This window comes from Meles meles, chromosome 16, assembly GCF_922984935.1.
Source record: "Meles meles chromosome 16, mMelMel3.1 paternal haplotype, whole genome shotgun sequence".
NCBI classification, from domain to species: domain Eukaryota; kingdom Metazoa; phylum Chordata; class Mammalia; order Carnivora; family Mustelidae; genus Meles; species Meles meles.
This window is the reverse complement of record NC_060081.1, coordinates 60,203,699-60,219,577: the sequence shown is the minus strand read 5'-3', so window position 1 is coordinate 60,219,577 and position 15,879 is coordinate 60,203,699. Positions and strand designations below refer to the sequence as shown.

The 15,879-nt window shown below is 52.5% G+C and overlaps 1 protein-coding gene across 18 annotated transcripts in view; it reads right to left on the bottom strand.

The window, feature by feature from the left end:
• The window catches only part of EPB41L1 (erythrocyte membrane protein band 4.1 like 1), a 123,994-nt gene that overhangs the window by 40,640 nt on the left and 67,475 nt on the right, over positions 1-15,879 (bottom strand). For 17 of the 18 annotated variants that reach the window (XM_045980495.1, XM_045980497.1, XM_045980494.1 and 14 more), the window contains 8 exons: positions 13,734-13,927; positions 12,475-12,639; positions 10,848-10,952; positions 10,215-10,257; positions 6,702-6,777; positions 3,956-4,174; positions 1,747-1,834; positions 472-624 (listed from right to left, as the gene is read on the bottom strand). In XM_045980495.1, coding sequence (XP_045836451.1) covers positions 472-624; positions 1,747-1,834; positions 3,956-4,174; positions 6,702-6,777; positions 10,215-10,257; positions 10,848-10,952; positions 12,475-12,639; positions 13,734-13,913 — 1,029 coding nt within the window. In that variant the 5' untranslated portion in view covers positions 13,914-13,927. Of the gene's footprint in view, positions 1-471; positions 625-1,746; positions 1,835-3,955; positions 4,175-6,701; positions 6,778-10,214; positions 10,258-10,847; positions 10,953-12,474; positions 12,640-13,733; positions 13,928-14,834; positions 14,914-15,696; positions 15,795-15,879 lie in introns of those variants that run through there. The other variant, XM_045980496.1, reaches the window with a different exon arrangement.

Genomic DNA, 15,879 nt, shown 5'->3' with positions numbered 1-15,879 from the left:
GTTGGCAGCTGGGGCAGTGGAGGAAGACAGAAGCAGAAGGGTTTGCCTTTCTTCTAGAAGTACAAACCAATGGATTTTCTGATGGGTGAGATGTGGAGGCTGGACATACGTCTGCATGTGCGGTCGTGTGTTTTCGCATGTGTACGTACTTGGATACTGCATGTCAGCAGATAATCGACATGGATGGACAGATAATCGCTGATCCGTGTAACCTGAACATATGTGGTTATCTTTCTATGCGTGCTCCCATGTGTGTGTCTGTGTATGTTACATGTGTGGTGCATGTGTGTGCCCACAGCTAAGGCGTGAAGTCTATGTAGAGAGCCCCAGAAGAGGAGTGCTCTCCCCTTACCCAGTACCCTAGCAACTCCTCTCCATGGACCCTACGTAGGAAAAAACCCAGGCTCAGCGGTCAGGATCCTGTCCATTCTAGACAATTCCAGTGAGGAGGGGTTCCCAAGGCAGGCTCACCTCCCCAGGCCGGATCTTGATATAAAAGTTACTTCTCTTATAGGAGATCTTGAGAATCTTGGGCCAGGCGAAGCGGTTGATTCTGAGCCGGTCCCGGTAGATGAGCAGGCCGTTGGCACAGACCCCTAACATGATGTCGATGCCCTCAGAGTCCTGCATGGGAAGACACCCTCAAATGGCAGGCCTGGGGGCCACGCCTGCCATGCACCCCGAATCCTTCCCTGAGCTCTGCTTTTGGATGAGCCCTCAGGATCAGGGTCAGAGCCCGTGTGCTGGGGAGGACCCCCACCAATCTCACACAGGCATCATTCATTCATTCATTCTGTCAGCCATTCACCCAGGCCCCATCTGATCATTCTGTCAATCACTCAATCCCTGATTCACCGACAAACATTTAGTGGCACCTGTGTGGTGCTAGGCCACGGGCTGTGTGCTAAGGACACAGACATAAACTGAAACCTTTGTCTTGATGAATGGACAAAGAAGATGTGGTATTTATATACACGACGGAATGCTACTTGGCCATCAGAAAACATGAAATCTTGTCATTTGCAATGATGTGGATGGAACTGGACGTTATGATGCTGAATAATCCAATTAAGTGAGATAAGTCAGTCAGAGAAAGACAAGTACCAAATGACCTCACTCACATGTGGAATTGAAGAAACAAAACAGAGGATCATAGGAGAAGGGAGGGAAAAATAAAACAAGATGAAACCAGAGAGGGAGACAAACCAGAAGAGACCCTTAATCACAGGAGACAGACCGAGGGTTGCTGGAGGGGAGGGGCGTGAGGGGATGGGGACACTGGGTGACGGACATTAAGGAGGGCATGCGATGTGATGAGCACTGGGTGTTATATGTGACTGATGAACCACTGACCTCTACCTCTGAAACTAATAATACACTATATGTTAATTGAATTTAAATGTAAAAAAACTTGGTTTACAAAACAAAAAAATAGATAAATAAATAAAATTAGATCATGGTAAACAAAAAATAAATAAAGCCTATGTCTCTCTCTCTCATGATGCTCCCAATCGAGTGGTGGTACCAACAGGTTCTAATATAGTGAATATAGAAACGTTATAAAGATCATGGGAAGATAAAGTGTTAAGGAACTCTGAGGAATGAGAAACAAGAATATGAAAGGCTTCGGGCTGGAGGGAACACAGGGTCTGGCACACCAAGCCCTCTGAAGCACAAGGGACATGATTCCCCCTCACCCCCCCCCTTGCCACACAGAGGCCGGGGGACGCCGGGGCCCAGCAGTACCTTGGCATGGTGTAGGTCTACTCCATACATGGAGAGCTTCTTGGCGTTCTCTAAGAAGTGGATTTCTGCTTCTCCTGGAGTCATGCCCCTAAAGGAAAGAACATGATCATAAGCAGCCATGGAAAAGGTCCAGGTCTAAGTCCCACTGGCTGAAGGCGGCCACGATCGGAACCTGGGATTCTAGGAAGGCAAACCTCTGGAGTGGGCATATGGCTAAACCACTCGCAGTCCTTCCCCTCTGCTGTCAGCCCTCGCTTCCAGCCACCCAACCCCCTCCTGGTGCCAAAGCTCAGGTCCAGTTTGTCTCCTCCGGGCAGTATTCAAGGGATGAGCTGGGAGTCGGAATTTCTGCTTTGTTCTGCCACAGAGTTCAACGTGAGTCATCGATTCTGCTTCCCTGTGGCTGTGAAGGCGCTGTGGAAGCCATGGTTCATTACAATCACCCAGGGGCTCCAAAACGATCACCCAAGGAAGACATTTCTCTCAGAATTTTGTATCCAAAACCACTTAATCCCCCACCAGGAGCTGGTGCGCATTCTCCTTTCTGACAAGAGAGCTACGTAGTTCATCACTTTCCTTCTTTGCTTTGGCTGCAGGGGAACTGTACATTTTCCATTTAGCCACAGAAAACCTTCAGTGAGCACGGCATGCTGACCACTGTTCCAGACACTTCACATGCATGACCTCACTGAGTCCTCGTCACAGCTCCATATGGCTGGTGTTGTCATTGTTCCCACTTCATAGAGAAACCAGCATGGAGAGGCTGAATTACCTGCCTCAGGCCACACAACTATTAGGAAGCAAGAATCAGGACTTGAATCCAGATGACCTGGCTCCAGAGTGTGTGCTTCTTCCCAACCTCTTCCCTTCCCCTGGGCTTCGGCGTCCCCTGCTCTGCCCTCCTCCCCAAGCGGCCGTGGGAGATGCCTGGACACTAGGTGTCCATGTGCTTTCAGTCAAAAGAGCTGAGCAAGCTAAGGGATGGCCACCAGTCTTTCTCCACCCACATATGGGTTTCTCTCTCTGAGTTCTTAGGACTAGCAAATCCTTCCCACATCTTGCTACCCATGGCAAGGATGACAGACGGCAGGCAGGCCATCGCTCCCTGTTCCCGAGCCCCGGCCGACACTGCGGACCAGCCGAACGGTTTCAGTGTCCTGCTCACCACAGCTGACAGCAGCCACTGCTAACCCGAGTTGGCGTGCAACTCTCTGAGAGACACACTTGCCCCTCGGGACCCAGCGTTCCGTCACACCCCAGCAGGCTCTCACCCCTGTACACAATCCCTCCACATCTGGCCCCTGTCCTCGTCTCCAGACACAACCCTCCTCAGGCCTGCCATCCTTGTGAGCAATGAGATAACGTCACCACACCCCCTCCCACAGGCTCAGCACTTTACAGCTTACGACACACTTTACGTCATTGGTCATGTTGTGTTCCCATAATGGCCCTGACTCAGAGTCCAAAGCACTTGAAGGGATCCCAGAGACCATTTAGTTCCAGGGGAGACCCCTCTCCCCGGGCCCAGGGATGGTGTCAACCTCACAGCAGCATTTGGGAATGGGGTAGAGGGCATTTTTGTGGTTACGATGACCGACAGGGTGTTACGGGCATCTACGGCCTGGAGCCCGGGGATGCCAGACACCTTGTGCAATGAATTCTCCTGCCCCCAATACCAACAGTTAAGACAGACTGATAATCTAAACCGGTATATATGCCTGTGAAAAATGGAGCTAATAAGTTAAATAGCCAGCCCAACGATGACCCATCGGGTTACTCATCTTCTAACTTCGGGAATAAGGAGCTTTCTGTTGCACAATCAACTCTTCAACTCCTAAGATCATAGAGCAATGATAAATATGTCTCTGTCCCACGTGCCACGTAGCCCCCAACAGTGCCAAGGCACGTTCTATTAGCGCCCACGCTGAACCGATGAGGAAACGAAATGACCCGCCCAGATGCCCTGGTTAGAAAGTGGCAGAGACAAGAATGTGAACCCAGGCAGCCCAGTGTCAGAGGGCAAACTTTTGAGTTTTATACCAAGACCAAGACAGCTAGTGACTACCATTCGCGTCTGATAGAGACCCAGTGGGATGAGATGACTGGCTCTCAGAAGCACCTTCAGTCAGGGTCAGAGCCAGGTGGGAGACTTCCAGCCCAGCACCTGGTGCCCTAGCCAATGGCAGAGAAGCCAGCAGAGGCCCCTCACCTGTACGTCTTGTGCAGCTCCATGATCCTCTCCTCTAGCTCCCGGGTCTGGTTGGGGGCGAAGCGGAGCTCGCTGACATAGTTGCCCACGTGCTCCTCGGCATCGTGGTCGCCCAGCTCAGCCTGCACGGCGTAGGAGCCCAGTAGAGCATGTGTGACGAAGGAGCAGGGCAGCCGGCCTGTGATGATGTCCGCCCGCAGCTGCAGGCACAGGTAGTATCTGGAGATAGGGGACAGTGGCCATGGGCACAGGCCCCACTCCCACCCTAGAGGCCCCCAGCACCGTCGCCCACCCATTCATCAGAACCAAACCACCAACCCTCAGCTCAGTAGAACAGGAACGCTTCTAGACACCGGTATTTCAGGCGTTGATAATTTGGGTGTGCCCTAGAAGACGGTTTTGTCCCATGTCACGTGCCTTTCAGCGTTTTGTTCATTTCTAACTCGGAGGGATTTTTTTCTGCTGTGGGAACCTTTGAAATTTCTATTTCATTTTCAAGCTAAGTAGGACTGCTTTGCTGGTTGACCATTTTTTTGAATGTCATGTATTTTTAATCATACAATTAATTATATTCTTATTGTGGAACAAATGTAAACATTAGAGGTGATTCTAAATTTCCTCTCAATGTCCATTCTCAGCCCTAGTGCCCTCTCCCAGAGGTCACCCCTATTATCCAGGTGGTGTTCTAGACCTTTTTCCTCCATGGACATATAGAAATGCATGTGTTTTGATTCATGGGTGTTTTAAACAGGGACATGGGATCAAAGAGTACATCCGACTCTCCAGCTTGCTCTTCCAAACCCAGCTGCTTGCCTAGTGCCCTTCCCACATCAGCACAAACGACCTGACCTCATTCATTTCAACTCCGGCACCACATTCCACAGCCAGGACAAACCTGGTCACTAACATTCTCTCAAAACTTTTTAATTTTGCCTCCAGCTCTAAGTGAATTGTCTAAAAACAAATTGCTTTAAAAGAAACATCTCCAACCACAAGGATATGATTTTTTTATAACTTTATGCACACTTGGACGATTTTACAATTTTTAGACCCATTTTAAACCATTTTTTGTTGCTTTTTCAGTTACTGCATTAAAAAAAAGTTTCAGCTCATTCTCAGCCAATAATGCCTCCTTGCATTTTTGCCATGTTTCACCATTGTTTCCAATTGCCTATTTCTTTTCCTTTTAAGTGCCTTTTACTCAGTATAATTTTTACTGCTCCATGACATGAAGTTCTGGCAAAAAGTACGTGTGGCTTCAGTGCGTGCTCGCGGCCAAGGCGTAGGCTCAGAATCAGTAGCAGCTGGAACATCACAGGCCCCCGGTGTGGGCTTAAGGGCAATTCGTTCAAGTCTAAAAATTCGAAAATCACTGCCAAACACCCCGACCAATATTCCATTTCAATCAATTTGTCATTCTGACTAGTTTATTTTGGGCCTGAATATTTTTGACTAAATCAGCTGCTATTACCACCCCATTCCCTGAGGTCACCCATCCTAAGCAGGGCTATTTCCCTCCTGTGTCCCTAGAAGCCTAATGCCCAGGGTCTGGCACAAAGAGGAGAGATACCAGTGAGTAAGGCTAGAGGGATGGGGATTAAGCCAGTCTACAGCTCTCAGCCCTCCTGGTAATGCAGTTGAGACCCTGTAGCTGAATCTTGGCTCTAAGGCGACCCTAGGGGTTAGGGAAAGACTAATGAGACCAAGGTTTCAGATCTGATCTATTCCAGGGACATCTGTATCATCCCCCAAGGCCAGGGTCAGCATCGTGACTATGGCCCTGCAAACAGGCAGCTAACATTCAAGAGGGACCCAACAGGCAAGAGAGGCTGACTTAGGAGCCTGTCCCCTGCTATAGGAGTAACTCCAAGTCCACGTCTTATTGTTCGTGGTGTGTAGGGCCCAGCACATGGATGACACAGCCCCAGATACTATGAAGTGAGACTATCTCTTTGGAAGGGGCTTAGATAAAGGCCTCTTCCTATTCTGATTCCAGAGGCAGGAGGAGCCCCCCAGAAGTTCTCATTCTCGACAATGCTTTGGACCTCCTTCCACCCTTCAAGCCACATTATTTCCTGGCCCTGAGGCACCGTGAGATTGTACACACAATCCATGTTCATCCCGGCAGCCCAGGCTTGCCTCCATGGGGGTAGGGGGAGGTCACATGTCTAAACTGACCTTTACATGCCTGACAGGTACGCAGAGCAGCACGTGGGACCAAATTCCTACGTGCAAAGCCATCTGCGTTCTACTCCCTCCTTACCCCTGAAGTCGAAAATGGTCCACTCAGAGCATCACCCTTCAGACGTGTTTGGCCTGTCCCATCCAGAGATGGCCTCCACCATGTTTTTAAAAAAGTTTGAATTCACTGCCAGTATTTTAAAAGCATGGATTTTGCTCTCAAATCTCTAGCTTCACTTCAACAAGGGGCCCAGTGCCCACATGGCAGGGATGGCTGGAGCCGAACAGCAATTGTCGAGATGGCGCATGTCCTCTCGAATTTCAACTCCAGTCAATGAAATGCTGCCTGGGATGCCTCCCGCCTCCGAAGCGGAGGGTCCACTGACTGTGGTGTTTGCACCGCTTCCTCCTACCCTGGGTCACCTTCCTTTGTTGACGTTGTCTGCCTGGCCTGGCCGGGCATCTGAGTCTACAATTTCAAACATGTACTGTCCTACCAGGCCCGGGTGCCCTCATTCCTAGTCACATGGCCAGAACCCCCCCACCCCCACCCCACAGCCCTTACCTTGTGATGTCTTCTGTCAGCTGGGCAGGGTCAGGGGGGTAGAACTTGACTGTGAAGGCAAAATTCCAGGGGCTGCCTGAGAGGAGGAGACAGGGGAACAATCAGAGAGGCCCATCACCCCAGTGGATGGCCCGGATGCACCAGCCCATGGGCAAAGTCCTCAGGGTTTTCTCGTATTTGTAATTCCGGGACAATCCAGTCAGGAAGCCTGGAATATTATTCCCACGTGACAGATGAGGAGACCGAGGCCCAGGCTGAAAGACTTGCGACATAGCAGGGGGAAGGAAGGTGGAAAGAAAGAAAAGCAATGGTGTGTGCCAGGCCTACTGGTCAACACAAATATTACTTCAGTAACCTCTGCAACAACCCTGTGAGTAAGTCTGATGATTTCCCCCATTTTGTGAATGAGGACACTGAGGCCCAGGCCATAGAGTGGCCAGTCCAAGATCACTCAGCTAGGAAGCAGCAATGCTGGGGTTCAAACCCCAGCCTTTTGGCTCCAGAGCCCGTGCTCCCTCCTCAACACCGAAGTCTACGCCACAGGACATTCATGGGAAGGAAACAGGTCACATTAAATGGGTTCCCTGGGGCGCCTGGGTGACTCATTCAGTTGAGTGTTGGGCTCTTGGTTTCAGCTCAGGTCATGATCTCAGGGCCCTGGAATCGAGCCCCACATTAGGCTCCCTGCTCAGTGGGGAGTCTGCTTGAGATTCTCTCTCTCTCCCCCTCTCTCTCTGTCTCTCCCCCCTCTAAAATAAATAAATAAACCTTAAGATAAAGAAATAGGTTCCCTAACTTTGGGCTTCTCAGAGCCCCCACTCTACTATTGTAAACTGCACCCCTCTGAAGGGGACATGCACATATTTACAGGTTTTCCAAACATATTTGACCTGCTGTGCCATTTCTCATGGGGCACCTTGCCAGATTACTGTTCCTAGGAACACCCTTTGTAAGACCGCCCTATGCGGGGTCGGCCATCTTGGATGGCAGAATGGGGTTATAAAGCAAGACCTAAAAGGCAAATGTACCGAGTGGGAAGTAGCAAGAGGCATTTCATAGGGATGAAAGTTCACCTCCCTGTGAGATACAATCAATCAAGTGTACACATACAGGTACCGAGAGAGGTAAAGGCTGAGGCTTTCCTGGAGACAAACTGCAGGCCAAGAGAAGGATGACCACAGGAGAGAGAGGAGGCCTTGGAGAAAGGCTACAATCTAGAACAATGAACAGACCACCCCTGGGGCCCTGCAAGGCCCAGACACGAAGGGCCAGAGGCCATGTGGGCACTACCATCCTTGTCCCTATGGTCACTACCCCCTTCACCATTCAGCTATAACATCTCCAGCATTTACTTAGTGCTGGTCACTTCACTTGCTAGGAACTTGAGGTGTACACGGAAGGGTTTGATCTTCATGATGACCCTGAGGTAAACTTTTCCTTATGCAGATGAAGATTCCGAGGGGGTAAGTCGCCCTCCTGGGATCACGGGGCTAGTCAGCAGTGGAGAACGGGGATGTAACCCCTGGTCACCTGACCCCAGAACCCGGGCTCCTGACCACGGCTGACTCCTTGGAAAAAGCAGCGTCAAGGAGAACAATCCCTGTGTCAAGGATAATAGTAGCGGCAGTGGTAATAATAATAATAGATAATACGTACCGGGCGCTGCTACGTGCCGGCACCGTTCTAGGTTGTGCACAGAATAGCTCGTTAATCCTGCACAACAACCCTAAGGGTGAGTAGTCTTGGAGTCAGGATTGAAACCCAGGCAGTCTGGCTCCCATGTCCGTCTGTCAAGCATCACACCAGACTACCTCAGGAGAGCACCTACTATGTCCCAGGTGCTGCCCTGGCGCCCCCGCCTTGTGAGGCACGAATAACTAGTCCGCTTGCCAATGAGAAGCAGGAGCCCACAGAGGTGCCCCCAGTGCCCTAGGTGACAGGCACCGAGATTTGGGAGGAAATGTACCCAGCTCTGAAGCCCAGGACATGGGGTGGTGCCTCCTTCAGGAGGCTGAGGGGCTGTCACGGAGAAAAGGGCAAAAAAATGGTGGGGTGCCCGGCAGGCTCAGTCAGTGAGACATGTGACTTGGGACCTCGGGGTTGTGGGTTCGAGCCCCACGTTGGGTGTAGAGATTACTAAAAAATAAAATCTAAAAAAAAAAAAATTGTTCCATGCAGGCCCCAGAAGGCAGAACAAAGATGAATAGGTAGAAGTCCCAGGGGAAGGGACGGAGACTGTGGCTGTACTGAAGGGGGCAGGCCTGCTCCTCTGGGACTGGCGGTAGCCACATGCAGCAACCATTCACGGCGCCTGGGCTGTGCTGCCCAGGGCTGCGGAGGTGGGGGACCGACTCCCTGCTCTGGGGAAAGATGCTGAGCTCCAAGGCTTCTGCCTTCTGCTTCTCCTTTCCAAGCTCCCGGTCCTCCTCGAACTACACACTCAGCTGCCTGTATGTGCTCCAGTTCTTTCGGGCATGAGAGGCAGGCCTGCCAGCTGGGCTGGGACTCCTAGGGACAGCCTGAAGCCCAGGCCTAGGACCCTGTCAGGCCCAGAGGAGCAGGCTCTGTCTATGAGCCTGCCTCTTTGTCTTCAACTGACAGGAGCCTACAGGAAGAATCCCTCCAGCCCTTCCCGGAGATTCAGCTGGCATCTCTGGGCCCAGCTGCCTGCTGTCATGGCAACAGGCTCCGCTTTCCAGCCCCGGGGACCAGGGAGTCCAAGCAGAGCCAAGGGGGAGGGGCTCCCAGTGGAGGCATCTCTGCTTCTAGGCTCCAGGTCTCCACCCACTATATGCCCCCTGGCTGAGGCCACCTACCTCCCCCCTTCTGCCATGAGATGCCTGCTCCGCCCCTCACAATATGCCTTTCCTCTCTGGGCCAGAAAGGACAGGTTGTCTCTTCACCCCAGGCCTTGAAGAGAGAGCAGGATGGTGTTGGGAGTCCAGGGCTAACGATCTGGCTCGGCCAATAGTTCACTCTGTGACTTCTGATAAGCAACTGCCTCTCTCTGGGCCTACAGTCACCTCATCATTAAACACAGAAAATGGCCCAGACCAGGACTAGGCCTTGCTTTTCCTTAACATGTTAACTCCTATCCGTGGACAGTGGTCTGCAGCGCTGTGCAGATGAGGCTTCTGAGCTGGGTCAAGGGCCACCGATCACAGAAGTCCACACCCGCCCTGGACAGGAGGAAGGCTGCTTGCAGGCCATCAATTTGTCCCCTTGTCCTAGGTGATTCTGCAGGTCGCATCCAGAGCTGCCATCTGAAGGCAGCTACAATTCCTAGGCTAACCTGCTCTGTGACCCTAGATGGTCACTTCTCTTGTCCCTACTTCTGGTTTTCATTTATAAAACAATGTCCTGCCTCCCCCCAAGATCTGCTGTGCAGAGCAAATGAACTCACAGGTCTGAATGTACTTCCCCAAGGGAGAGGGAACAGCACAACCGGGGCCATGCAGCCTGGAGCTCCCACCCTCCCTTCCACAACATTCCCAACCACAACCGGCCACTCACTCCGGATCTGCTTCTTGATTTCCTTGGAGGGGTCCAGCCAGTTCTGAAAGAGAAGACAGGGTTCTTTAGAGGGAAGATGGAGGAGAGGCCCAGATAGGGCTATGAGACAGAGACATCCAGCAGTAGCCTGTCAAGAGCACCCCCGGCAGGGAACACCCTTCTCAGGATAAGCTGTCTGGGCCCTCTGGAACTGGGAGGGGAGGGAATGAGGCTGGGATTCACCACAGGGCTTGGGCCTCTGGGCCCCGAGTCTGGCACTGCCCTGAGGCAGTGGGGTGGGCGACTGTGGGACCGGTGGGAAAGAGGAAACCCAGACGGGGCCTCCCGAGGGTGGAAAAGAGGTGCTGGAGTAAGTGTCTCACTCCCCCAGGAAGTCAGGCCTTGGCTCTCCAGGCACCCATCTGGGGAGTGACTGGCAGGTCCCCAAGAAAGGGCGAGGTGGGAGGGGTAGAGACAGAGAACTGAGACAGACGGGGCTAGATGAGTCTTGGCTATGTGCAAACAGAAGGTGCCTAATGAGGACCTGAGGACCGACAGAAAGCACAGGGTGTGGTCAGGACTAGGGAGGCCTAAGACAAGAGGTGTCCCCGACAGCAGATGTCCCCGGCCAACCCTGCCCCCCAGCACAGATACCTTCTGGCTGTCGGCGTCACAGAAGGTCAGGCCGAAGTAGTCCTTCTCCAGGAGGTTGAGGTGCTCACAGACCAGGTCAAATAGCACCTGGCCCCGGCCATGTTTCTGAAGAGGGGAGCAGAGAGGCTATGAGGCTGGGACACACCTCGGGGGCGGGACAGAGAGGCTCCACCAGGACCCCTTGAAACCCCTAAGAGTCTCCGAGCGCCTAAAGAGGATCTCAGCCCTCCTGCCACCCACCTCGTCCAGCTCTCCGAGTCCTACCACATCCTGGGTGATACTAAAGCCCAGCTCACCAAGTACCTTCTGCCCAGCCCTGCTGGGGCCCTCCTAGACCTTAGACCTGCTCTGGGGAAGTTCGGGTGGCGGGTAATTGATTCCCCTTCCTTCACAGGGATTAAGGAGGTTAACTCTGACTCAAGGAAAAGAAAGCCACAAGTCTAAGTCCAGGTGTAAGAGGGAGAGAAAAGCCACCTGAAATATGAGGGATGTGGGCAGGGGACAGGGGAGGGCTCAGGACTCAGGGTCACAGTGAGACGTTCTTCCCTGGCCTACTCCTGGCCAAGACTGAGTGAAATCCAGGGCTCCCCAGGTAGGAGTGGCACTCTGGGCTGGGCTGCCCTGGATTTCACTCAGTCTTGGCCAGGAGTAGGCAAGATGTTCACCTTGAAATCCTTCTATAGAACCGAAAAAATTTAAAAACAAAATAACAACAACAACAAACCCAAACCAACCCTGCAGAGAAGAGAGACTCAACCTGCCAGGTCCTAGAAACAAGTCATATCCCGGAAGACCAGGCTGGGGCACCAGGGAGAGAGAGAGGTCGTTCCTAGAGCTTTCAGGGAAGGCCACCCTCTGGACCCTTCCATACACTTGGAGAGGGCCAGGAAGGGTGCCCAGACCAGGGTGGACCCTCTACGGGGATGAATGAGAGCTCAAGACTAGGGTGGGAGTCCGAGCCTATACGGGAAAAGGAGACAGCAAATGTGGGGACGGGAGGGCTGACCCCAGACAGGAGGTGTCTGACCTCTCTACCCATGGTGGGACAGGATCGTGCCACAGGACTTCCATGTGGCCTGGGTGACGGAGTCCTTCCAATGGGAGAGAGTCCACCTGTCTATGCCCGGGGGACCCCATACCATGGGAGCCTCAAGTGACCAGTTTGTCCACTACCCTGGACAGGGGCATTCATAAGGGAAGACCCCTTCCACTGCTCAATAAAAACATAAAAACAATTCGAGTTGAAACACCAGTATCTATCTGCTAGGTGAGACTGAAGACGGCTAGGTGAAGACTAGGTAAGGCCTACCAGGCTAGAGATCAGCCTTTGGATTATGACTCCTTGCCAAGGTACAGCCCGCCCCCCCGGAGAAACCTTTTCCTGGCGCCAACCCTGCACCTCGTCTAATTCCATTTGCAATCGTAACAGCGCTCTCTGGGCCTCGGGGCCACCATCTGTACAAAGGAGGGCCGGCCAGGTCATCGCTCCAGGATGCCGCGGTCAGTCCAGGCCTCTATGAAGAATGGACGCTCTCTGGCTCAGCCCAGGCTGAGAGCACAGAGAAGCCTGCGCTGGCTCAGGGGCCAGTGGGCTGGGGGCCGGGCCCGCAGTGGGGGTGCTCCCTACCTCCACCTCACACTCGTACTCAGAGGCATCAAGCAGAGTGACTCGGCAGATGGCACTCTTATACTTCTTGGCAATCTTCTGGGGTGATTTCTGGGCTCTACTGGGCGTGGTCCTCTCCGACAGGCCATCAGCCTCCCCATAGCCCTTCTCCTCCATGTCTAGGCTCTGTAGGTCCAATACGGGAAAAGTCTGGTCAGTGAGCTTGAGACCACAGCCTTTCATCCACGTGAAGACACAGTAAGGACGCAGCAGCAGGGGCTAAGATGGGCTCCAAAATGAGAGCCACCGCCCTCCACGACCCGCAGGGTGACCAGCGTCTATGGCTGGTATACACAGGAGGAGAAGCAGAGCTTCTGTGGGCAACAGGGTGGGCTCGTAGAAGGGGTCACTTTTTCAGGGGGGCAGCCTTGGCAGGCGGGAAGCACCCCACAGAACCAGAGCTGCCCTGGCTCCATAAAGTAGCGTGTCAGCTATCAGAGTTTCCATCTGGTCTCCCCCTTATCGGTCTGTCACGGTTCCAGCATGAGGCTGAGAACTTGTGGCCTGATCTCATGGAGGAAAGGGAGGTCAGAGCCCTGCCAGCTAGTCCTAACTGCCACCAATGCCCTCGATGACCTTGGCCAAGTCCCTGCCCTCTTGGCCTGTCCTGAGTAAAGGGAGGTGTGAAATGGATGGCTAGATGATTCGGCAAGTCCCTTGTCCCTTTAGCGGGATGCATTTTGCTCTGGGGTCATCCTGGGCTTGCCAGGCTAGAATGGACAGGTTCGGGGATAGGAATAAGGTGGAAGGAACCAGGTTTTGGTATTCAGATCTAGATTTTATTTCCGTCTGTCACTGTATAACAATGTGACTTTGGGTAACTTACTTCATCTGCTGAGCCGCTGTTTCCCCAAGTGTAAAATGAAGAAATTAATACCACTCTCTTAGGGGCACCTGGCTGGCTCAGTCAGCAGAGCATGGGACTCTTGATCTCAGGGTCATGAGTTCAAGACCCATGTTAGGAATAGTGCTAACTTAATTAAAATACAAATATATATGTATGTGTGTATATGTGTGTATATGTATATATATATATATATATATATCACTCTCTGTAGATTTGGGAGAATTAAATATAAAAGTGACCACAACACCCACAGCATAGAGCTCAGCATGTAACAGATCAGTAATTAACCTGTTTCTGCCCCCCATCCCACCCGAGTCTGGCCCTGGATGATGGCTGGGCAGGAAGAGGGATGTCCAGGCTCTTAGACACACACCTGTCCAGCAGGCCGCGTGTCCTGCTGGGGCGGGTGCTTCTCATTGGAGTTGGCCTCCGGGTGGCCGCTGTGGCCTGCTGGGGTCACAGGGGTGGTCGCAGTGGCGGCTGCCTCGGGCTGCTGTGGGGCCTCTTCCTGAGCCTTCTTCACCTCAGAATCGGGGCCTGTCTCTGTTGTCATGGTGACCAGCACGCCTGCATTAGCATGAAGGAGAGCACGTGACACGGGAAAGGGGCAGCGATGGTGTGACAGGACAGAGCGAAGGGGACAGGAACCACACGCGGAGAGAGCCAGATGGATCCAAATGGACAAAGAGCCATGGAGAGAGGAAGGAGGGAGGGAGGAAGGGAGGAAGGGAAAGAGGAAGTGGGGGTGAGGAGAGAGAGCAGAAGTCAGGGGTTACAGGGCAGCCGAAGTCACAGACCCCCCCCCCCCACTCTTGTGACCACAGAGCTCTTAGGGCCTCCTCCAGTCTCTCGGCCCAGTCCTGGAATGGGGCCCCTCCTCGGGACAATGAGAGGCTCTCCAGGGAGCCCCAATCTGCCAGGAGCATAAAGGACAGTCAGTGACCTGCTCTGGGCAGGCCCTCAGCCGGGCTGTCTCTCCAACCCCAGCCCCCGGCACACAGTAGCTGCTCCATAAACGCTGGATAAACTCAACTCAACCAAAAGAGCCCTGGGCTCCGGGCCCTTTGGGCACTGACTCTGAGCAAAGCTCTTCACGCCCCAAGCCCGCACCACTACCGCCACAGGGATGTTGAGAGAATGGATCTGCAGGGATAAGACAGGAGGACATTATTTAAAGTGCGCAGAACCCAGATGAGGTAAGTCAGGAGACCTGGACACAGGTCCTGGGTCTGCCGAACGCAGAGCAGTCATTTCCCGCACTAGGATTCACCCAAAAAGCGCGGGACTTAGAGAAATTCTCTCTGGGACAGACGACTCTTACCCTTCTCCCCTTGGAGCAGGAAATGAGATTTCAGAGAATCGGGGCCCTATTGCTCAGCCATTCTGCTGGCATAAGCAAACTGCAAGGAGAGGAAAGGAGAAAGAATGGCATGGCCCCGTTTTTATATTAACAAAACAACAACCTCAACAATACCTCTTGGTGTTGATGCACGTGTGCTGAAAGATCTGAACAGACACTGACCGAACTGTTAGGACAGGTTCATAACTGAGAACTGGATAGAGGAAAAAGAGGGAGATCCGTGGGGTGGGCGAAGAAAGGCAACTTCATTTTTTACTTTATAGGCTTCGGAATTACTTCCTTAATTTTAAATACATATAACTGACAAACTGGGTTTGTTTGTTTGTTTGTTTTTTAAAGGGGGCAAAAGCACCTATTCCTGACCCTGGTCAGAGTGGATCCTCAAAATAAATAAATAGATAAATAAATAAATAAGTTTGGAGCTAAAACTTGAGGAAAAGGGAAATAGGCAGGAACCCTCACCCCTGAGCCTAGAGCCTCCCTCTAAATCCATTATATTAAATGAGAAAGATCCAGACTAGACATGGCAGGTCCGTTTCCAACGCTATTCACCACAGGAGGCCTCTATTGAGCAAACAGACAGACGGACACTGGCTCTACCTTGTACTACACCTGTGCTCCAAGCCCTTACCCTCCACTCCCCTCGTCTCCTTCAGTTTCTCTCCCAGCATTCCAGAGGGCACCCGCCCAGCCCCAAGTGGAGGGCACTGGCCAGAAAGCCGGGGCCCCTGAGGGCCCTGCTAGGCCACACAAGAGCTAACCCCAACAGGTCACACTTTGCAGGCCAGAGCTCGCAGCACAAATGAAAGGGCTTGTTGTTACTGATGCTGCTATTAAGAAGTAAGATGAGGAGGAAGGGAGGGCCTTGGTCACACGGCCTCTTCCCCACCCAGAAATGCTTTCCACTCATGTCATTACCTCAGACTTTATGGTTCGACTTAAAGCCGTAGTTAAATAAAGGCTCACTGTCACTTACGTGACACCAGATGTCAACTCTGTACCAGGACACAAAGCACTAGAAGCAGCTCCAGGGGAGGTCGTGGCCTCACAGGGAACGAGGGAGACCTGTCTGTCTGGGCCTGGATCTTTCTGAGGCCTGTACCTGAGGATATCAGCCATCATACCAGATAAGTCTGTAAGAAGAACACTTAAAATAAAT